Source organism: Chrysoperla carnea, chromosome 1 (genome assembly GCF_905475395.1).
Source record: "Chrysoperla carnea chromosome 1, inChrCarn1.1, whole genome shotgun sequence".
Lineage (NCBI taxonomy): Eukaryota > Metazoa > Arthropoda > Insecta > Neuroptera > Chrysopidae > Chrysoperla > Chrysoperla carnea.
In genome coordinates, this window is record NC_058337.1 from 50764886 (window position 1) to 50790220 (window position 25335).

The 25335-nt window shown below is 29.6% G+C and overlaps 1 protein-coding gene across 1 annotated transcript in view; it reads left to right on the top strand.

The window, feature by feature from the left end:
* LOC123305587 overlaps positions 1-25335 on the top strand; it is a 159941-nt gene that overhangs the window by 129810 nt on the left and 4796 nt on the right. The window contains exons 5-6 of the mRNA XM_044887361.1: positions 4665-4815; positions 5062-5187. Coding sequence (XP_044743296.1) covers positions 4665-4815; positions 5062-5187 — 277 coding nt within the window. The remainder of the gene's footprint in view (positions 1-4664; positions 4816-5061; positions 5188-25335) is intronic.

The window sequence follows — 25335 nt, forward strand, 5'->3', positions numbered from 1 at the left end:
TTTGCGCTCTCACGGATAAACAGTGATGTTTACGAAAAAATGTTTCAAACAAAAAGTTGTTTATTTTTTTATAAGGAACATGTCTTATCTTTGAACTTTTGTTCTATCTCTAACGATTGACCTATATTGCTCATTTACGAACTCGACCTCACTTTTTACGTTCCTAAGCACGTATAAACTCGACCTCATTTGTGCTTGATATCTCTTTTCGTTTTTGAGTTATCGTGATGACAGACGGACAGACGACAGACAGACAGACAACCGGAAATGAACTAATTAGGTGATTTTATGATCACGTATACTAAAATTTTGTTCATAGCATCAATATTTTTAAGCGTTACAAACTTGGGACTAAACTTAGTATACCTTGGTATATTTCATATACATGGAATACTTAAATTTTTCTTGGAGCTTTTCAATCAATTATTTTTCTTGTAGCATTGATGTCTAGTTTACGCTAATTGAGTAGAATGGAAGAGTATAATATTTTCTAGTGTTCCTTCTACTTAACCAACAACTCAACTTTACAAATATTTCGAATCATTCACATCAGAAAAGTAAACAAAACAGTGTAGCAGAGTATTATGTCTATTCTTTTTTATGCTTTTATTACTTTTTATGTTGTCCTGCCCTAACATTCAAACAATTTAACTTTACTGAAATCGTTTATCAGTTCTCAAGAGATGGCCTTAAATTATGGATTTTCCTTTATAAATATCGTTACTACAAACAAATAATTTTCATTACAATCCATTGCATCGTTTGTAGTTTAATATGATTTAAAAATACCTGATCTTCTTCAAGTCCAGTTCCCGCATGACGGAGCTTAGCTACTCACCACCAGACTTGTGCAAGCTCGACTTTTAAAGTGTTTTATATGAAAAAATGAGAGTTTTATCACTCGGTCATAAAAGAGTTAAAAAAGTTATTCAATGAGCGTCTAAAATGATTCATTAGATGATTCATTTAACTAGCATTGCAAATCTCAAATTATTTCTTATTCAGGTTCAACTGTAAAGCACTATTCAACAATCATTGTAGACCTCTTGCACTCATACTATGTTATTTATCAAATAACAAATGTAAGCATAACGTATAGAGCTCGTTTTAACGTATAATGAATTAATTCCAATTTCTTTCAGTTTTGTCATGAATTAAATTTTTTTTCACTTTTCCCCGTTTTTTCAATAAAATATTTTTTTTTAGTCACGTAGAAATATTTCAAATAAGCCTTGATATATTCAACAAATAATTATTATTCCAATTGGATCTGAGGAGCACAAAAAGTATAAACCATTGTCACACTTCCATTTTGAAAATTTACACCTAGCAGCGAATGTTTCAGGTTTATTACATAAGAGTGTTAATTATTCCATTTTCTTACAAATTTTGCTGAGAATACCGAATCACTCTGTGGCAAATCTTTGACACTGAGCTATCGAACTTATTCTTACGCCACTAAACTTATTACTTTCGATTATTAATAGAATAAAATCGCTCAGAACAATTACTTTTATATTTATATTTCTCAGAACAATTACTTTTACTTAATTATTTAAAAAGTCGAATGTAGAAGACGACGGAATCAAAATATTTTAATGAACGCACAAAAGTATGATGCAAGTTTCAAAACAAATACAATGTATGTACTACGAAGAATATTAATTAGAACAGAGAATTGGTTGAGTGAATAAACGTGCACAGTAAATGTTATCGTTGAAAATTAACAAACAACGTATCGGATATCAATATCCTACAACCTACACTATAACTATCCTTCTCTTATTGCTAGTAAAATCCTACATCCACCTACTTATTTCATCGATTTCAGCATCTCTGACTGATTGAAATTATTCTAATGGAATAACAACTAGAAAGAAATCACTATCATAAATAATTACTTATATAGTTTTATGACCTTCGTTGATTTCAATCGTAAATGTTGAGAAAAGCAGGGTTACTATACTACGTTAAATTAAGCGCTGAAATTCAAATAAATTAATATGGAAGCCGTCTTAGCTAAATGGATCTCCAGATATTTTATGAAAATTAACTGTCAATAGTGGCGTCAAATTTCGAAAAAATGTATTCACTCCAAAGACGAAGTCTCTAAATTGGGACCTATAACTCTGATTGACCTGTAAATTTGCGATTAAGCTTTGCTCAAACTTTATATCAAAATGTATCCTAGTGGTACTTTTGTGGCCCAGAGGGTGGTAACCACCCTTTCTAGGAGGTGGAAAAATATATGTTGAAAATAGCAACGGGAATCGATAAAGCAATAAAATCTAAGCAAAAAGTGTTATTTAAGTCTATTTCGAAAAGTCAATACTTTCCAAATTATTGGCGATTGAGTATCTAACGTTATATAACTGAAAAATTTGACGTTTTTTGAAAAAAGTAAATCATACACTTTTTAAAGTACTATAAAAAACCTTAAGTCATTTGCACGAAAATTAACGAGGTTATAATGAAAAGAAAGTTTCTCTTACCATTTTTTTTTATCTTATTCAGCACAAAAACTGATGAATATATCACGGTAACTCGAATTAATGCTTGCCGTCCTGCTGTTTTGTGTACATATTTTATGTGCTGAAAAACATGAAAAGACCCATTATGACATGAAAAGACTCATATCAAAATCACTTTATAATAAAAAAAAGAACGAGAGGTGCCGTGCGATACTCGGTAGGAATAATATTCCTTTCGTATTAATAACTGAATTAGTTATTAATTATAAATATTGGTTTTATCGTACGCTACCTTGTATTTTTCTCTCTCGATACTTTTTGCATTTATGTACGTTGGTTATTTTAGGTTTAATTTCATTTTTTTTAACCGACTTCAAACAAAAACGGAGGAGGTTATCAATTCGACTGTATTTTTTTTTTTTTTTTATGTTTGTAGCCTCAGAACTTTTGACTGGGTGAACCGATTTTGATGATTCTTTATCTATTTGAAAGCTCGTGCTTCCCGTGTGGTCCCATTTTATTTTGGTCCAGTTCTGACAACGGCATCTATGAGAAAACCGTAAAAATTAAATTTGCATTAAGTATGCACGACAAGAAGACGAATAACTCAATATCACGCCAACCGATTTCGATGATTCTTTTTTTAGTGAAAAATTAGTGTACTTCAGATTCACTAAAAATCGCTAAATAAAAAAAAACTTTTTAAACAAAAAGAAAACCGACTTCAAAAGAAAAACTTTTCCAAAACAAATTAATATGCACTAAAAAGTAAAAAAATAATTTAGAATACAATGTAGTTAAAATTCTTGTTCTTTTTGGAGTCGGTGTCAGCCAAGGAAACAACTCTGACAGAACAGTTTGCTACATTAGCTTGGCTGACACCGACTCCAAAAATACCAAGAATTTTAACTACATTATATTATAAATTATTTTTTTACTTTTTAGTGCATATTAATTTGTTTTGGAAAAGTTTTTCTTTTGAAGACGGTTTTCTTTTTGTTAAAAGTTTTTTTTATTTCTCATTTTTTCTTGCACGATACTGTTTGCATATCTGTGCATTGGTAATTCTGAAAATTTAAAATATTTATTTAAGGAGTCAAATACTTACTTTATTGCTTAAAGAATTAAATATTATAGCTACTTTAACTCTATACTTTATGAATTAATTGTAATATTAGTTTAAAAAAGACTTACTTCTGATTTCGTAGTCAACCCAATTTGTGGGTATATTACCCATAATATAATTTAATATGACATAACATAAAATTTCCTTCTACTTAATATTTAAATTATCTCGATCTTATATATTTAAACGAGCAATTCTTGTATATATATATATATATATCAACGATCTTGGAAATGGCTCCAACGATTTTCATGAAAATGAGTATGTAGGGGTTTTTTGGGGCGATAAGTCGATCTAACAAGGTTTCATTTTAAAAAAACGTCGTTTTATTCGTTTTTTCATGAAAAACTGAAACATACATCGCAAAATATGACTCTTCCTGACATCTATTGGTGTATATCGTAGTTAATGAAATACAATGCAAATTATAACTCTTCCTGACATCTATTGGTGTATATCGTAGTTAATGAAATAAAATACATTAACGGGACATTCAAATTGGTATTTGTGTGGAGACATTTAAAACGGTCTTCTATTAGTGATAAAATTTGTGTCTTTTTAAGAATACCGAGCAAAGCTCGGTCATCCAGATATTTATGTTTAATTTCTGACAACTCACAACTCATTTTTTTTCGATTAAAAAAGTTTTGGTTTCCTAGGTAACCTACATATCGCATTTCGGTGTCTGTTGCCCTTTTTGTGGTTTTACCTCCCAACCAGCAAACAAATCATAACGTGCGATAAGGAACATAGTTCCAAAACTAATCAGGAGGAAATATAAGTTCAGTAATATACCTTTGTAAAAGTATTTATGAATCAATCTGTATATACAGAAGGAATCCTTCATGTTATTCATTCTAGATTTTATTTTGAAATATTTATCAGGAAATAAATATTTATTATTCCCATTTTGAAAATCTATAGACACAAATTGATTACAGTATCCAATAATAACAATACATGTAATGGTCCATTTATTCATAAATACATTTATATCTTTTTAATTGATTTTTTGTATTTAATAAAAACAGAATTAGATATTGTATATATTTCTTGTTCATTTTCAGGTGGGTGTTGAATCTATTGACCGATATGGTGCCGATAATCTATTATCATCTGGGCATACAACGAATACATTTAATGGTATTGGTGGAAGTCAATTAAATCCCTATTATAATAATGATGGTTCCACAAATCTATGGAATCCATCAATAAATAGCAATAATAATAATAATAATAATAAAAATAATATTAATAATAATAATAGTAATAATAATAATTTTTTACCAAATACGGTATATAATATCAGTAATGGACAACAATGGACAACAGCCACATTGAGCATACAATTATTGCCCACACATTTTGGTGCCGTATATAATAATGCACCATTCTACAATCATCATGGTACAGGGAGTACAAATGGTATAGAATCGTATATACCAACTTTTAATACAAATACAGGGTCAACAAGTGCGTCACCGAATACATTACAAGTGACGTGTACAGCACACATAGCACCGGGTGATTATCATCGATCAACCAATGTACAAATTCCAGTTCGATTAGGTGAACCAGTACATGAAAGGGGTAAGTTTCAAAATTAATTATTCTGCTTTAAATCGTTCATTAGTTTGCTTAATCCGAATTCAAGTCCAGAAGAAAACCGTTAATGCAATTCCAACGCATATGCAATTCAATCTAGCATTATCCCCTCGTGGAGTGTTCGAAAAATTATACGTATCCAACCTAGAGTCACAGCTGGGACCCATCCTAGAACTGCCCTCCGCTACCATTCGCTAAGTCAGCTAAGATCAATGGGCCGGTTATCAATGGTATCATAGTGATCAATCCATGGGACTAGCTTCACAAGAAAGCAATATTTATAGGAAAGCTTAAAACAAAATTTATGGTTTTGGGCAGGGGAGTATCAAGTGATAACCATGAATGTCATTAAAACTTTCAAAGTCGTTTAAGTATTTCATATTCATAATAAGAAATGAAGTAACACCTTAAACAAGAAAATTTTTTTAGTAGACATTTTTTTGACAATCGAACAGACAGAAAACTTCTATTTATCCTTGTTTTTGGGTCCAATTTCTTCTATAGGTCCTATATTAAAAATTATAACGTCTCTTTTAATTCCTATATATAATTTATTTTCAGAGATAAGGTTCAAAGTAATAATTCATGAGAAAATGACAAATAGACTTTTACATTCATTTTTGTTGAATATTTTCGATTTAAAAAAAATTTACAGCGAAAGATTATTTTTTTAAAAGGGTCAACTTTTTAATTAAAAAGTTTCTCTTCTCAGTTGTAAACCTGAGATGACTTTTAAACGATCCTGAAAGTCTTAATAAAATTCAAGAATCAAACTGTCTATTGATGTACTTACCATAAACTTTTCTACAAAGATTTTTTATTAGTCTTGGTTAAAAATATTTCATTACATCTCGGACGCATGTTGACATTTGAATAATCATGTAAGCTATTAGTATGAAAAATATTCTCTCTCCGTTAAGGTTTATTAATGCTCTCTCCGTTAAGGTTTTGTAATCTATTTGCCGTAAATATTTAAGGGAAAAAAATTGAACAAAATTTGCAAGCTATGTAGTGAGAACGGATTGAATTGGCTGTGGTTGTACATAAAATAAAAATGGGAAAATGGCCCTAGCTCATCGTTGAATAACTATAGTAAATGTAAATCAGTATATGTTTATGATATCAAAAATTTTAGTGCTTAGATACATAATTAATAATAAAAACACAATTTGTATTTGCTTAATTCCGCTTTTTTTTTAAACTTATTTATTTAAAATAATTGTTGACGATCGTTTCATCTTCTTTTAAGACATTATCAAAATGACTGTTGACAGTTATTATCAAAATGACATATACGCTTTTGATGGGTTATTTAAATCAAGTATTTGTTCTGTTTGAAAAAATACCATATAATAATGATGTGATGCTTTCCACAAACCGGTTAAATACGCTATAAGGCGAAAATTATTCTGTAAAATGTTTGAGGTAGATTTTGATGATTTTTTAATACTTGGTAAGAGAAAAGTATATTATTTTCCAATTTTTTTAAACGTATTTTAAAAATTTTAACGTATTTCTTAAGTGTCCACCAAAGCAAATAAGCATGATCGTTAATGTCTTAAGCGTAGTTGTTATATTATTTCAAGCCGTATTTTGCAGATCGACCTATATCGTAAGCTATCCTAAATTTCCAAAAACATACATTATAATGGCATTATTACTTTTTATATAAAACATTGAAATAAATCAGATGACGACAAATATGAATAACTTACCATGGAAAAATTCCCATTTGAGGTGAAGTTATTTCGCCTATATATTTTTGAGGTACAATGGTACAAAGTTTTGAAACTTTTATATACACATTAAGTTGTAGTCTTCTATTATACCTACCTAAGTGCAATAAACCGAGTGTCCTATCTAATCAAATAACATCGTTAACATTTCTTCACAGAAATATCCTACTTGACAAAATTACTTTTGTGAAAGTTGTGGCATCATAAAGAAACGTTTTGTGCCTAATTATCCCAGGCCCAAGCCTTGCGTCAAATTTCTAGAATTTGTTTAATGATTTAATATTTCGTCTACAATATAATCACTATGAGTATAAATTTGCTTAGCAATTTATTCTCCAGAGAGAAATATTTATCGTAGCTATTTTTTGTCCCTATTTTATATACACATTTTTGAGTTGTTCATTTTACAAAACCAACATTTTATCCTCTTTAAAGTTCTCAAAGCAGTTGTTTTTGAACCACACACTTTCCTGATAGTTAAACAACTGATGCATGTTTTGCACTTCTGGAAGAGATTAAATTAAACATTTTGTATGACCTCCTAACTCGGTGCTATCGAGTATGAATCTATCATCTCATGGGCCATCTAAAATTTTAATTTGAACACCTTTCAATGGTATGCGTTAAATAGAAACTGAAAAAAATTCCAGTAGTTTACTTAGCGACTTGAACTGTCGGAACCCATTAAAATCCAGACCGGCTCAAATCTTCCCTCTAATGGGTCTCGACTGTTATAATGGGTCTCGAAAGTGGCTATGTAAATTACCGGACTTTTTTTTCAGTTTTTGTTTAACGTAAGTGGAATTTTTGTTCTTTTGAATTCATTTTTTGATTAATTTCACTCAGCTCAAGAATCGAATATCTCGAAAACACCGAATTTTCCAACCGAAGTGCAGGAAAGAGTACTGTCAACTACCCACAATCAAACTTCAGACGGTTAGTAATTTTACTCAAACAACCATATCATATATGACGATTTGATGAATATGAGAGATTCTAAGCAGCACTCGGTATATATTTTTTTGTTTTTTTCCAAGAATGAAAAATCGTTGTATACATATTTACACAACAAAGATTCATATTATGATTTATTTCACACAAGTGATATGAATGTGTTACTAATAATCATTTTTCATCATCATATCAGGTGGTAATGTTTGTTTTGAGTTTGAACGTATGAAAAGAATGGTAGGTATGTAGTTACCTTACTGTTCAGAGACAAACAACGGTAACGGTATGTTGTAATGTCGTTCGTATCATATCTGAATGCACACATAACCCAAAAGAATACTTTCACACAAATAAATTCAATTCAAAGTATATTCTTTGGCTACGTCCTAAAGTGTTCATATGAAAAATTCTAACATTTCAAAGAATAACCATTGTTTAGCACTCACACATAAATTCAAAGAAAGCTTGTACCATCATATGAATGAATGAAAGGCGTCACTGTGACCTAAAATATTTACTGTTTTCTCCCATTTGCTTGAAAGCAATTTTAATTTGGCCAATATACCCGGACGGTAATCAAATATGGATATAGAAATATTATGTAATTCTTCTGGTGACGAGTTATATAACAGGTAAACAAACCTACAGTTTCTTTGCTAGTACTCAACTAGAACCTGAGAGCATTATACTAAACATTATGTTTGTTACTCTCTTTAAGCACACAAATGCCTTCGCATTACGGCACAACTGGCTTTGTGCTCAGTAAAGGCGCAATTCCACTGCGGCAACATGTAGCATGCGGCATTATGCAGCTCCTTGCCGCATGCTACAAGTTGATTGTTGTTGTCTGTCGAATGCGTCGACAGACATGAATTCACGTGTTGAACGGTGTCAGCGTCTAGTGAACGCATGCCACACTCATGTACGACATTTAATTGAATTTTGTGCTACGTTGTCGCACGCCTACAATAAGAAACCCTGGGTAAATATCGAGCGACATGCCACCCAGGGGTGCCTCAGTGGATTTGTGCCTTAGGTGTCTCACCATTCCATACCCAAAGCTCAAATTCAGGCAATACGACAACTGTGGCCGCAGAGTCGTCAGGGGCCAACGACTAATCATGTTTATCATATTTACTTTAGTCTTATCCAAAAATATACATAGCAACCACAGCAAAACCGAGTATCAACACCATGCAGGATTGAAGGATCAAACGCTTTAGTCTTCATATTCGAAGCACTAGAACCTTTTGCTTTGAAGCAATCACTATATCGAGCAACTAAAGGTGTTAATAATTTCTGTGCCATTTATATACATAAAAAAGTATTACCATTACCACAGCATTTGTATTAATAAAAGTTGGTCTGTGTAATCCCTTTTTTCTATAAATCATATTGTTTCACTTTGTTGCATCTCGGGAAAGCAACTTCAAAGAGATATAAAGCAGATTCGAAACGATCGTGCCATTATACTTCATTTTTATAACTTTTTTGATAAAAATCAATTATGTCATTTAAACCGTCGGAAAATTTTTCAGATCGTTCTAATCCCATTGGTTTATTAAATTCCTACATTCAAGGTAAGATTTCTCAATGGCTTCGAAAAATATAAAAAATATAAAATTTTCTATCACTGACCAATTAATTCAAGTAACTGACCTTTCAAATGATAAAATAGATATTTTCAAATTCATTATATATGAGGTGCTTTGACCCCGGAGCTCTGTTTCAACAAATTATTAAACATTATTTATTCATATCGTAGTTTAATATTTCTACATCAAAAGTTTTTAAATATTTTAATTTATTTGTAACTTTCTCACATGAGCAACAATATATTACTGTACGTACCATAACATTTTAATGTGTATGTATAACCCAACTGTGTTTTATATTACTTTGAGGTGTTGCAAGGAAAACAGTCTTCTTTTGAGTTCTCGCAGTGTCTTAATGTCTAATTCTCATATAAACAGGATAGAACGTATTTTGCTCTAATAAATCAAGAAATCATCTTGTACATCAAATAACTAAAAATCATATTTGTTTTATCTATTTATTTTTCTATAATTATAGAAATTTTGACTTAAATATGTAGTCAACAACTCTTGCAAAATGTTAATTATTGCAGATACCACTTCATCATGACACGTACATTGTGAATACTTTCCTTAGAGACTGTCAAATTGGGTATGCCAGAACCGACAAACTTTTAAACTCAAATAATTCAATGTCTTGGATTTCATTTTAATTCCTTCGGGTCGGTTGGTGATAAGAATAAAAGTGGCCTGGTGTAGCATATGGCTCACTCCTTACCCGGTACCCTGGTATGCACAAAAGCATTATCACAAAGTTGGCGCAAGTACAAGACTATATTATTATTTGTAGGTACGGTGGATAGGAAAAATTATTACTTTTTATTTCATGGACATTTTCAATTATTTTTTCAAACGAAGCAGCTATTTTCAAATTTTAGAAGGGTACTTGATTTTCAAGGGCACACCTACTGGTTATAAAATTAATCGCATTTCATTCAAATGATGTTCTTTGTCTATTTTGCTTTAGACGCTTCTTTCAAAGCCACAATCGTCTATGGAATATTATCATAACATTTTTTCTTGACGGATCCCCCCAAGTAATAGGAAGGTAAGCGGATTATAAGTAATAAGATTTTGATTGATGAAGTTTTGATGGTAAAGTTTGAAATTTCCAATTGCTTCAATCACAAATTTTCAGTATTTTACAACATTAATCAAGTGTGTATTTCGACTCATTTCGTTAACAACGAATCGAATTTCTGACACTTTTTGCGTAAAATACACCCGCTGAACATGAAATAATCTTTATACTGGGTATCGTTAAAACTACAGTTTCTATGTACATAGAAAAAAATTAAGTACCTTCTTATGTATAGATATAAATGTATAATTTTATTCTCTCATGTTGCTCAAACGATTATTGATATCCAACCCAAAAAATATATATTGTCCGATTTTAGTACCGAAAATTTGATATCAAAGTTTCGGGTATCTTATATCAGTCGGTGTAACATTTTCACACCAAGAAGTCCTCGGGTTAATAGAAATACTTGTTTGGAATTATAAAATATCTTAACGATTATATTTTTAAAGTGATATTTCATTTTAGCATATTGTAATTTTCCTGTATTGTTGATTCTTGTATTTGGGTATGTCATATAAAAATCAAAATAATCATTATAAATTACATTGTACCAAACTGAATAAGGATGAAATAAATATACAATATTATTATTTATATGAAAAAAAACAAACCGTAAAATATTACCTTTAAAATTCATACCAAAGACTTTCTTTAAAATATACTTTTTTAGTATGCAGTTCTCGAAGATTCTTGCAGTTCTCGAAGACATTTCTTTAAATGTTAACATTATAGAAAAAAATTTCAGGGAACAAATTTAAGTAAATCTTAATTTTAACCGACGAAAAACGAGTTATCAATTTGACTATATATTATATGTGTGGGTAAGTGTTGCGCGATATCTTCGCTAATTATAAACCAATTTAATAGCTCTTGCTCTATTTGATAGGTAGTGTTTTCACAAAATTTCATTGGAGTCAGGGAGATATATAAATAAAGGGATGTAATTTTTTTGAAAATATTTTAAATTTTAGGATATGTTGGTCATTAAGACGGACGAAGATTATATATTTTTTATGAGCTATTAGGTTTAGAAGGCGACTCTAACCATATTCTTAGCTAAAAATTTAATTATTACTGTCGATTTCAAAACTAAGTAATTGATAACAAGGAAATAATTGACACGAATATTCATTTTAAAACTATTTTTTGGTTCTATTTTTTGAAAAAAATAATTTTATTGTTGCTTTTTTTACTCATAATAAATATTGCTATTTGACTAACATTTTCCGAGAAAATTGGTTTTTTCCCCCAAATTGAATTTGTGGTATAAATATATTACACAGAAAAAATTTTTAATATATACCAAAAATTGTAGACATACATCTCAAGAAATTCTTGTTTTCCATTTTTGGAGTTGAAACAGTAAATTTCTACCAGAAAGTTAAAAATGTAACAAGAAAATATTTTAATATTGATTTATTTGTACTGAGAAAGAGGAGATATACATAAAGCTTCTCATTCATATTACTGTAAAGTAAAGTTTCTTTCAGGCCTTTATCAATCTTAGTTTCTTTTTTTCTTCTTCTGTGTTTGCTTCTTCGTCGTCTTTTTAAACTATGAAGCGCAATGGGACCACCATCATATACAAATTCTTTTATATAACCTCAAGGCAAAAAATATTTAATTTATTGTGTAATATTATTATTACATCTACCACCACCCATCACATTATTATTATTCGTTCATTAAACAATATACATATGTATCGTCCTCTTTATTATACAAAACAAATTAATTTGAATAAAATAATTAATTACTTTATCATAATTCAATTTTGTCAATTTATTGGATTTCGTAAATATGTTTGTTTACTAGAGAATCCATATTTGATTTAACATCCACTACAGTATTAGATAGGACGGGTTTTTTTTTTTTTAAAATGACACATACTTGAAAAAGTCGCTCAGTTGGTTGAGGCGTAACCAATTCCGTCCGCGGTATTCCGAGGGTAGCGTTAATGTGTCCTACGTGGACAATCAATATAACTTAACATAACCTACTTGAAACTTCGTGCTTCCTTTTGACGAGTCTACCAAACTTTCCTCTACGATTTGCTTCGAAAAGGCTGCATTTTGAAATAAGCATGATGACGTCATATTTGAGTTTTGTTCTGAAAAAACGCAGCAGGGAATTTGTGGACACGATGACCACTTGATAACATTAATAATTATTAAATGAGAAAAATATTTTGTTCGACAAAAATACTGCACCGATGAGCTTGTGTACCACCACGAACAAGCCGCTCTTTAGTAATTTTGAATTTATATACGTACGTGGTTCACTTTGCTGAATTGTTTAATAATTATTAATTTTATCAAGGGGTCATAGTGTGCGACAAATTCCCTGCAGCGTTTTTTCAAAACGGTATATCTCAAATATGACGTCATCATGCCTTTACGAAACAAATCGTAGAGGAAAGTTTAGTAGACTCGTCGAAAGAGAGACAAAGTTTCAAGTATGTATTTAGCATTAAAAAAAACGGTATCCCACGGTCTATAGAGCTATTTAACTTCAAGCCTTATGGGCTCCAGAAGACACTATGCAATATTTGTTTGACAAACTATTTAAATTCGTGAAGTAGGCAACCGAGTGATTACGTATTTGATTTTGGGTAGACTGAGGTATTATAATTCCAAAAAGGCGTCTCATGAAAGAAACGTAGAAAATGCAATTTTTAAAAGTTTGTTCCTAATAGTTAGGAAACTTGCTACCGGCAGATCTCATAGGCTCTACATTTTAAATTTTACGTATAAAGTATACGTTAGAGGAAACTATTTAATTTTTTCACTTTCTGATAGAACTTTGTATGATCACGTGGATGCATGCATACGGTGGTTAGATCATTGGCTTAAGAATGATACTATTTTATTTTCATTTAGGGTAGACAACCGGGCTCTTTTTAACGATAACTAAGTGTTTCTCAACAAATGTCATCAATAATTTTTATTCTTTTATTATTGTATTTATTTGTCTTAAAAATTTCTTCGTGTTTTAAGGTAACATCCTATATAAATTAAACCATTTAAAGTGAATATGGGGAATAAAAACGAATATTTTAGTTTTTCGTTTACAGAGAAATAAGTCAACAGTAGATAAATTAAAGAAAATATGTTTCAAGTCCTCGTTTAGTCAACTCGTGTTATCGACCAGACATAGGTCAACAAACACTTGTCTCGACAAAGACAAATCTAGTCACTTGTTACTTTATTGTCAGTAATCAAGTGAACATTTTATAATGAATATGTCCCCAAGAATAGAACTTGATATTTTAATATTGAACATGAAATACAATATTATAGAAATAGATGCATCTTTATAAGTATGACTTCATAGTTGCGCAAAAATAACCCAAATTAGTTGTTTATTTTTTGGAAATCTATCAACTAAAATATCCAAACCTTGAAATATGTACTGGTTTGAGCTTCTACTGGTTTTTCTATTTTTTCTTATTACCCGCAGATGCTATTCCTGTAATACTAAAATATTCATTATTTGCTGTTATCCTATGAGAAAAATGTCATTAAATTCTTAAAAAGAAATCTAGTAGACGATTACCGAATGATTTAACTATTTGTAGTTTTGATCGGATAAAATACCAAGAATTGAGAAAGAGGGTTTACATAGATATATAGATACACTCAAAAACTTCGCACTAACACCTGCTTACATCATTAAACACTTTTAATAATAATATTTCATAAGCCTTTTTGATAACTTAAATCTACCTTTGTTGACACTTAAGATTCGTTGGAATAGACAACATTAGGTATATGGAATAGATTACTAAAGCTAATGCATATTATTATGACACTACCCATAAAAAAATCATCACACAACATAAAAAACAAAATTTTGAAAGAACAAAAAGGCTGCTTTGTAATAACTTGGTATCTATACATGATTCTGATTCAAGGACTGCTGCGAAAGGTATAAAGTCGCAGTCCTTCCATTATCAATGTCTCGGTCATGTTTATGGAATATTCAAACCAAAAACAATTTCATTTCAAATGAAAATGGAAGCCCAATATTTTCGTTTAGGGGTAACCAAATTCAATGGTGATGTTTTTTTGTTTTATATTCCAAACATTCTGACCATTTAGTAAAATTTTTTAATAAATATTTTTTGAGTCCACGTAAAATTTTGTTTTTATCAACGAGTTTTCTACATAAAAATGTTTAAAAATATTTTTTCGAAAAGTTTTAGTACAAGTATGGTATCAATATCGTTTGTTCAAGGCGTCTAGTCATTTTTTTATTGGAAAATCTTGTATGTAAGGGAACTTAAAGAGAAGGTGTTGTGTGCAATCAATCATGCAGAAATAATACAAAATAATAAATAGTATACTTTGTGAAAATAACAGTAAGCGAACAACAAGTTATATTGAAAATAATTGTCATAATGGAATTATTTAGGTCGGGCACACATTATCAGAATTTATCCGAAAAATAATGCTCATAAATTTTATTCAGGAGCCCCCGCATAATATAATAATTAATCTCAGTGATTTCTGATTTGATCGTTTCTAACGTGTGCTACCAATTGTTTTTCACTAATTTGGGACAAAATTTATTGTAAAAAAGGTAAATAAATGAGCGATTAAAGATTTGAGATAAGAACTTGGAAAATAGTTTAATAAGTAAGCTAATTTATTTATTCGAATAAAAAAATTGAGGTTAATCTCAATACGGAATTTGTACAAGTTTGAATTCTAAATAAATTAACTTTTCTATCACTCATCAGAAAATATCACAGCATGGAACAGCTCTTGGAGAGAATATTGGAGTGGTTCATCTTCAATTTCATTTCTTTATCATTAAAATGAGCCTTGGTAGAGCCCAAAAGGACCAAGTAATATTATCCATGCAAAAAATTTTGTATATTTAACGAAACAAAAAATTACATTCATGAGTTTTCTCACTCAAAGTGAGAATATAAATCTAGTGTCTATTAGAGCAAATTTCACCTTTATAGGTCATCTTCAATGACTGAAGAACTCAAGTAAAGAGATATTTATATTTGATTCTTTGTCATCCAATTTTCTTGCTCTACTAAATTCTTATACGCTTTAATGAGGAACAAAATTAGATTTCACCAGCGAAAATTAAAAAGGCTTTTGACGCGCCGTCTCCTTTGTTAAAGATACCTACTCAATGTCCAAGATGTATAAACAATTCTAGATTAAGGAATAAATCACTAAAATCTAATTGATAAGAGTTCACCTTTGTCTTATTTTATCGATGATTCTATATTTTATTTTTGGTGGTTTATGAAATAATTATATCTAATCGATAGCATAAATATCCTACTAATAAATATTCAATGCAACAGAGAAGTGACCACTAAGAAAATTATTTAAATCCATTGAGTCAATAAAGAATGGAAAAGCCGACCAGTTTTGTTCATGAGAATTTTAGATGTATAGAATTGGCGGACAAAAAACTAAATAATAATCTTTATATATAAAAATTACTTGTCACCCTGTCTGTCTGCTATAGACTCCTAAACTACTGAACTTGTTTTAAATTTGATTTGCACACCGTGCGCAATTTGACCCAACTTGAAAGGTAGGATAGCTTACATCTCAATTTATAGTCGCAATATTATATTATTGCAAATTATTTGTTTATTCAATAGATGGCGTTATGTTATAATTACAAACGTTTCATATAAGCTACAATTTAATAACATAACCACAACGTTTTGCTGAGGCTAAGGTATAACCTAAATTGTATTTTGTAACAAACGAAATACAGTGAAATTCAATTGCTTTTACTTTTTCAATTTTTGGTGTTAGCATCTCAATTTATATAGTCGTAATATTATTTTATTGCAAATTATTTGTCTAATTTTTGACAGTCACAATTATATGGCGATATCTGTTGACTGGATTGAGTAAGTATTCAATAGATGGCGTGTTAAAAATATGCTAAAAATACAAACGTTTCATATAAGCCATAATTACTGTTCCCTTTGAATAATTTGCTACAATGTAATATAACAAGAACCTTATCCACAGCAACATGTGGCCGGGTCTGCTAGTAATATATAAGTTTTGTGCCTTTTTTTATTTATTTTCGGTATAGTAGTTAAAATCTCGATGTGGAGTTGAGAAGCTATCAAATAATTATTATATGTATTGATTGAACGTTGGTTTCTATTTATTATCCTTATAATTCATATACCTTTCATCGAATACCTTCTATTACACAGTAATTGTACTTTGTTATAAAATAGGAAAGATATATCGCAAACAACTTTTTTATACTCAATACATTGTTAAACATTGATGTAACATTACAATACATTACATTTAAAAAAAGCAAAGATCATATGGCACGCCATTTTACTATTTAATGTCCGAAAAAAAATGATCGTAATAATAATACATTATTATTATGTTATCATCATAATAATAATCATTTTCATTATGTACATAATTTTAATTCAATCATTTTTATTATGTACATAATTTTAATTCAATCATTTTTATTATGTACATAATTTTAATTCATATTAAATAGTAAAACGGCGTGCCATATATTTCCATTATGTACATAATTTTAATTCAATCATTTTTATTATGTACATAATTTTAATTCTCTATTTCCATTATGTACATAATTTTAATTCAATCATTTTTATTATGTACATAATTTTAATTCTCTATTTCCATTATGTACATAATTTTAATTCAATAATTTTTTTTAAATCTAATTCAAATAAAATTAACTGATTTATTATTATGTATCATCATAATAATAATACATTTTTATTATGATGATAACATAATAAAAATGTATTTTCATTATGTATCATCATAATAATAATACATTATTATTATGATGATACATAATAATAATACATTTTTATTATGTTATCATCATAATTTTAATTCTCATCTCTCTTTTCTCATCTTATCTTATATCAATCTCTCTTTTACTAAGATTTATTTTACAAAATATAAAATATAAAATATAAAATTTCTGATTGAAAAAAAATAATTAATTAATTTTTTTCTCGATAAAAGTTAGCCTATTAAATAGTAAAATGGCGTGCCATAAAGATCATGTACGTTTCTTGTTAACATCCTGCTATGTAGTTGCCCTGGTTCCCAATTATTGGTGAACTGGTGTTCGAGTTTTGGGGTCCGTCACGTGTGAAGGTGTTAAATGTGGAAATTTGTATGGGACACCCAATTTCCCAGAGGTCCTTTGAGGCTGGTTCACTAGCAAGCTTTGATGTTGACAAACCTGGGTTCATGCAGGTTGAACAAGTTAGACATGAGTCCAGACGACGTCGATTAAATGTTGTTCGAATTTGGGTACGGTACTATCCGTTTGATTCACATATGGTTCAATTTATCTGAGTCTGACTTTACTTGTTGACAGTTGTTAGTAATAGATTTTAGAAACTCAAATGTCAAATACATATGTGTGCGATGAACGTGGAATTTATCGTTCGTATAATTCGACGTCGCGATTTGGATGAATGTCCAATCTGTTCGTATGTTGGCGAAACTTTTAGGTGTGTTCGTATTAGTGGAATAGTTACAATCAAATTTTGACTATGTTGGATAAAATTGTAGGTTATGTTTACCTGTAAAATGTTGAGTGTTCAATTTGTTGAAGTTAACACTTGCCAAAAACCATCATATAATTGGAGCTTTAATTTAATATCCTCCAATTCCTGGATGACAAACTCCTAATTGAAACCCACGTGTTGGACGTATCTTCCACAGGTAATTTCGTATTTTTGAATAATAAAAACGACGAATTTGTTTAAAGATAATCTATTTGTTTTAGATATTTATCCATAAGTACAAAATCGAAATACAGTTGATTGAAACAATTTAAAATACTACTCGATTGAAACAATTTAAGTAATTCTACTCGATTGAAACTGTTTTGGTAATTATTTTATATGTGTCTTCACTACGAAGTTCAGATAATAATTGATTAAAAAGGTGAGATCGTTGTTTTTCTGTTTTAGGATGTAGGTGGGATTTTGGAGGCAAAATTGTCACCAACCAGTTGAAAAAAAAACATAACTATTATGTTTGTATGAAATTATGTTATGCAGTGACTATGATGAAATTTCCCTATAATAAGGGTGAATATACTAATGTATTTTTAGCAGATTCACTACATAACAATCCCTATATTACATTAATCGCATAATCTAGACTAATTATTTTAAGTCCAGAATGAGTTACACTAAACTATACCATTAAAAAATCGATCAAATAGTAATTGGTGATAAAATGGTAACGTAAAAATAAAATTCCTTTGTGTTGGCATGTATTATGCTGTAAAGGTGTGGTGAACATCTTTTGGAGTTATTTGCAACAAGTCAAATTTTTGTGTAAGCGTTCTTTGGTATTCTGACAACAAGGGTGATTTTGAGAGAAATACCTTTTTTAAGCTCTGACAATGGCAAATATTTAATTTCGCTGCAAGGGTTCCTTTTTTCTTATTTAAATAAATAGCTTATCGACTCTACAACTTTTTCAGCTTTTGCCCGACACTCATTAAAACGGCTTGCCCGTATTCCGACACTTTAAACTTTGAAATTTTATGAGGGATTGTTGAGTATCGGCCCATTGTTGAAACTCTAATTTGGTCTATGGAGGGCAGCTTTCTCAATATGGCCCATGTTCAATATTGTTAGGTACTCAACCCTAAACTACGCCCAGACAAATATTTGATTTGTTGAAAATAAGCCCATAAAATGTACGCCAGTTTTATACTTATACAAAGCATAAATTATTTCTAAATAAATAAAACTTCAAGGAGCCTATTCAAGGAGAACGCTTTTTTTACTCTTATTTACTTTTATTTTTCTGGAATTTTTTTTTTCTGGAGTATCTTGATAGAAAATCTAATTTTGTACACTGAAAAAAAATTAAAATAATGACAACTTCATCCCAAAGTTGGTCGTTTCATTTTGAAATAAAGTAAAAATAATTTCAAACGATTTCCTAACTATTGGAACAAGTACAGCTTAAGTATTTACAATAGAATGTAATTGAATTTAAAATATGAATTCATTGATACAAAATCACTGATGTTAAATAAACAAAATCATTACTTTTATAAGTCATGCATTTTATTGATGGTAAATAAAATTGTACTAGGTTGATATATGTAATCGTGTAAATAAAGCGAATCGATTTGATTATTATGATCGCATATGTATCATGCCTAGTCCATATGTGATTGAGCCAACTATATGAAGATCGTTGTTACTAACCGACAAAAAGTTTGAAATAAACTTATTGATCATTTTTATAATATAAACCATATTTTTGTTATATATATAACATACATCGGTGGAACAGTTGGTTAAGCTGTAGCTTATGACTAAACCAATAGTATCTATATATTGCTGGTTCGAATCCGACGCGAAGAAATCTAGTTTTTTTTTTTTTTTTTTAAATAAACGTATTAGCAGGTATGATCCTTTTATTTTTTTATTTTTTTTATCTGCTAATGTAGTTCTGACAATCACATCAGTATTTTGTTATAATATTTATAAATGGTAGAACCACTCAAAAAAAGATTGTTTAAAACTATGTACCATTTCAAAACAACAATATTTGAAATTTGTTAGACAGTATTCACCACTCAACCCCGTACGGTAGTTGTATCACATTCTAGGCACCATTCGCTCTATTTGATATTTGATCTCGCGATGAGGTTGAGACAATCTCATATCGGTTGGTATTAAGAATTTTTTTTCAGTGTACTTTTATCGATAACTTCGTCGTCTGCATATTTAAATATATCATCTAGTTCTATCAAACATATGTGTCAATTAAGTTCAATAAACTGTAATATACGATCTAAGTGCGATGACCTAGTAAGATTGGTAGTGCAGAGGTCAGATGTGCATCATTCTGTTAATATAAGATGTATTAAATTGTTAATTCAAAGATTCAGTGAAATCAGGAAATAAAATATTGAAATATAAATAAATAATGTCTAATTTAAGCGTGAAAAATAATAAACCACAAATAAAACCTTTATGGCGGCTTTTCGGCTGCAATTTGTTTGGTTTTCGAAAGTATTTAGACTTTTTTTGTTTTTTGAGAATGTTTAACAAGGCCACTAGTTGATACTACCTGTCAAATTTCAATTCTCTAGCTTTTATTGTTTTTGAGGAAATGGACACTAAAGTTTTATCCTAATTTGCGCTCTCATGAATTAACAGTGACGTTTTAAGGAAAAATGTTTCAAATAAAAGTTGTTCAGTTTTTTATAAGAAACTTTTTTTTTACATTTCAACTTTTCTTGTATCTCTAACGGTTTACAATTGACTTATGTTGCTCATTTACGAATTAAGTCTCACTTTTTACTTTCTGAGCACGCTATAAAAATTTGAGCTTGTTATCTTTTTTCGTTTTTGAGTTATCGTGTCCCCAGACTGACATACGGACAGCCGGAAATGGAATAATTAGGTGATTTTTTGCACACCTATACCGAAATTTTTTTCGTAGCATCAATTTTTTTAGGCGTTACAAACTTGCGACTAAACCTAGTATACCTTGATATATATATTACATATATACAGGGTATAACAATAAATTTCAAATGAATAAATGAACTGTTTAATAAAAAATATCCTAATCTTAGTAATTCAGTCATTTTATTGCTTCTTTTTAAGATTTAAGCCTGCTTATGAATGTTATATTGACAGCTTGATTTTCTAAATATTTAAACTTATTTTCTAATATAAATCAAAAGAGTATGTACATCAAAGGTGGAAGCGATGGGGAGAATTTGTGAAGCAATTTTGTTTTATCACGTTATTTCTTGCCTTTAAAAAAAGCTAACGGTTTTGATATCTTGAAATGGTACTTTTACTCAAATATCTATGCCTCTTTTCGAAAATTTTTCCCCTTAAACTATACCATTTTAATTTGCTAAAAGGAAACATCAAAAAGTTTACATTTTTAAAGTTTAAAGTACATAGATAAATTTCTGAGCTTGAACGATGATTGAATCTTTCTTGTATTGCGTGAATAGTACTTTATCTGAAAACGAATCTTTTCCTAAGCTAGTAAAATATTTCAATCAAAAATTATAAATTCAGCGATCATCATTTTAAAGTTCATAAAAAAAAATTAAAAAACTAGCACATTGAAACTAGAGTTTTTCAATATTATTATTTGAATATGAGTTTTTCAATATTATTATTTAAAGGAAAAAATGGAAATATTAAATTTCTGGATCTCTTTGTAATTTGAATTTCAAAAATTTATAAATTATTATTACAATATTAAATTTCTTGGAAACAAAACATTTTTAAAATGAATGTAACAGAAACCAAATTATCATAAATGTCTGCTATGAATAAAAAGAGCATATCATGTTATAAATAAAACTTTTACCACTGTATACCAATTAACAATATGATATGCATTTCCTACATATATATAAACCAAGAGCCGAGCCTAACAAATTTTGATCGTAAGCTGACATCTACTATTAGTACATCCACAAATGGTTGCTTTAGGAGTTATGTCATCATTCTCATAATCAAAGATGATAGATACATTTGGAACACCGTTTAAGATATCTTAGAAATTTACAGGAGTGGGTTCCGATTTTATGGTCCGTAAATGGAAACCAAAAAATTGTTTGTAAGCTAGAAAACATTTTTTTTAATCCTTCATAATCAACTCAAATAGAAGTTCCAAGAAGAATGAGTGGTAACTTCAGTAGTGGATGGTTATATGTTCTTGACTATCAAATCCCCGCCCGTTTTGCTGGGAAATTTCTTCTTAAAAAACAAAAAAAAAACCGCATTATAGCCATAACTTTTCTTCTACTCAGTTACCTTCCCTTTTGTTCACAATTTTGTGGTGGGGAACTCTAAATTTTTTGAAATTGAAATTTTGCCTGTGATACTCGCTGATATTGTAACTTTCTACAGGTGAAATAATTTTTAAAATCGGTTAAATAGTTTCAAAAATGGTGAATTTTCAAACAAACTACCATCCCCTTTTCACCACCAAAATTATGGAGTTTCATATGAACTTGCACCCCCCCCCAATTTGACCTTCTTAAAGAATGAATTTTTACGAAAAAAGTAAAATAAACTTTGAGCTCAAACCATGAGCTCATATATCAAGTTTTACATTTCTTACTTCAAAAATGACAAAATTTCATATAAACTGTCTCCCTCTAAATAACCCCCTTGAAGAATGAATTTTTTGAAAATAGTAATACAGGAAACTTTTGTTTTGAGCCATGAGTTTTACTGACATATTGTGGTTGTCTTCAAATGATTGTCAAAATGAAGTAAAAATTTAAAATTTTACTCTGATATTATTATTAAAATTAATAAGTATATCTTAAAAACAACATATTATAAAAAAAATTAAGTTAAAAATACTACGGAATTTATATATTTTTAATTACATGAGGGTGATAAATGATATAATAGTAGAACTTTTTGGACTAAGATTTTTTTATGCTTGAACTCTTCAAAAACATACAATCTTAATTTTTTCATACTTTTTCTTAATGAGTTTGAAATCTTTTCTTACAAAATTAGTTTGTACCTACATAATTTATTTTGTCATATCTAATTATAGTTGATTAGGAAGGCGAAAGTAATACTTAATAAATATTAACATACATCGTAAGTAACAAAACAAAAATTCGTATTTAAAAATGCTACTGTTAAGCTGGTTTTATTATATGCATGCGAAACATGGACAGTGTCAACTGCTGCTGAAAAATTACAAGCTGCAACAGAATAGTGGTGTCCTACAAAGGGGTGGTGTACGCCGTAAACCGATAAAGACTTTAAGATTTAAGAAAACTCGTCAGCTTAATTTTTTGGGACATATTATTTGAAACAAGCTGAAGATAGAGTCTGGTGCGGCCCTTGAGGTCCACACAAATAGCTTCCCAGTATCAAAAGTTATAAAAAATAAAAAACTCGAAACAACTCGATCGAATGTAATGAAATTCTTTTCGGATCATATTGCCGATCAGCACCGCAAGGAAGTTGATATCATTTTTGTCTGCACAATATTAATCAGGATAAAATTTAAGAACAAGCTCGACCGACTCGAAATAGTGTTGCATCGCTCAGTCTGAAGTTTCTGACTTCTCTATTGATATGTACCAATGACAGAATTCCAGCTTCCGATCAAAATTTGGCAGGCTTGGCTCTGAGTATAATACAAGACTTGTAATGTATAATGAAACTCATTGCATATCTGTTAAAAGTACTGCAGTTATTTAAAAAATGTTTCTTAAGAAATGTTACTCTGAAAGCTAAGGGAACAATTAGTATTTGACACGTAAACTCCAATAAGTTACCACCGAGTGACCCAAATATTTTAGAGGTATTTTTGTGCCCAAAAAACTTTGCTAGCAGATATCTCCGATATTGTGTTTAACAATTTTTTCACTTCCCATGTTACAATTTCCCATGAATTGATGATGATGAAGACAATTACAGTAACAGTGTTTTTAATTTGTTTAGAAAATTTTTTACAGCCGCACTATAAATAATATAGAACTGAACAAATTGGATGTAAAACTTTACGTTAAAAAAAGTTTGAACTGTTATTCTTTCATCAATCACATTTCCTGTGTTCGATTCCTGTGAAAGATAAACAATTTTTTATAGTTATTCGTAATTTATCGAATTCGTATTATTCGTAAGTTTTTCTTGACAGAAAAATGCCTAGCGTGTTCCTCTCGCTTTGTAGGTGGTAATATATGCATTGGATGATATTTTTGAGTTCGCTGTAGTAACATGGACCTTATATGAGAATACTTAGAATCAAAGCTACGGCCAAAATTGTACATTTTATTTTTACAAAGTTTGAATATTTGTTCTTCTCGATTCAGTTACATTCCAGATTACAGACTACTAGACTATATTTACGATTATATAATAAGTACCGTAAATTATTTCAAATGTAACACTATAAATTGTATGGAATGCAATTTATAAGTAATTACATGTTACACATTTCTCTTACCTTTTATCTCAAACGTAAATACAAACGATATTACGATAAAACTAAGTTGATTATCCTATCCATTTCTACACAATACACTATAATATATATCATCAGTCTAATATCGTTATAGGTGTGCTTTAAGTTCTATATTATAGTGATATAAAACACTCTAGAATCTAGAAATGAAACGAGAATTACATTTCATAGCTATTTCTTGAGTATATTTATATAAACTACTAAAACTTCATTATTTTCATCACTGAAAAAAAATGTAAATTAAAATTTCGTCGATGAATTTTTGGCGCATAATTAAATTTAAGCTTTTGCTTAAAATTTCATGGTCTTCTAGATACAGGACGATCCAGCTACACAAAATTACAAAGTTTCTAAATATATAACTTTCAGAATGTTGAAAAGGCATATATCGAAATATTTTATCTTTATTTTTCGCCTAGATTCATAAAATAATTTCAACCCAGAATCTACCCTACTCGTACATATATGTTCCCTTATATGTTCCCTTTTTTTTTCGTTCCAAGCGAAAATTATGAAAATCTTTCAAAGTATGGCGTTTTTTGAGATTTCTTCATCTAGTGTAGGCGCTGAGTGGATTTCGCATGCATTTACAGGTCCTAACGAACAAAGAGTGTTTTTCGAAATATTGGTTTTTTTATGTAGAACAAAAGGGTACATAATTGTTTAAGAAAATTTTCAAAAGTTTAGAAGCTATTGCCATATAAAGAATTAATTTGTTTATAACAATTTTCCTCTACTCTCAG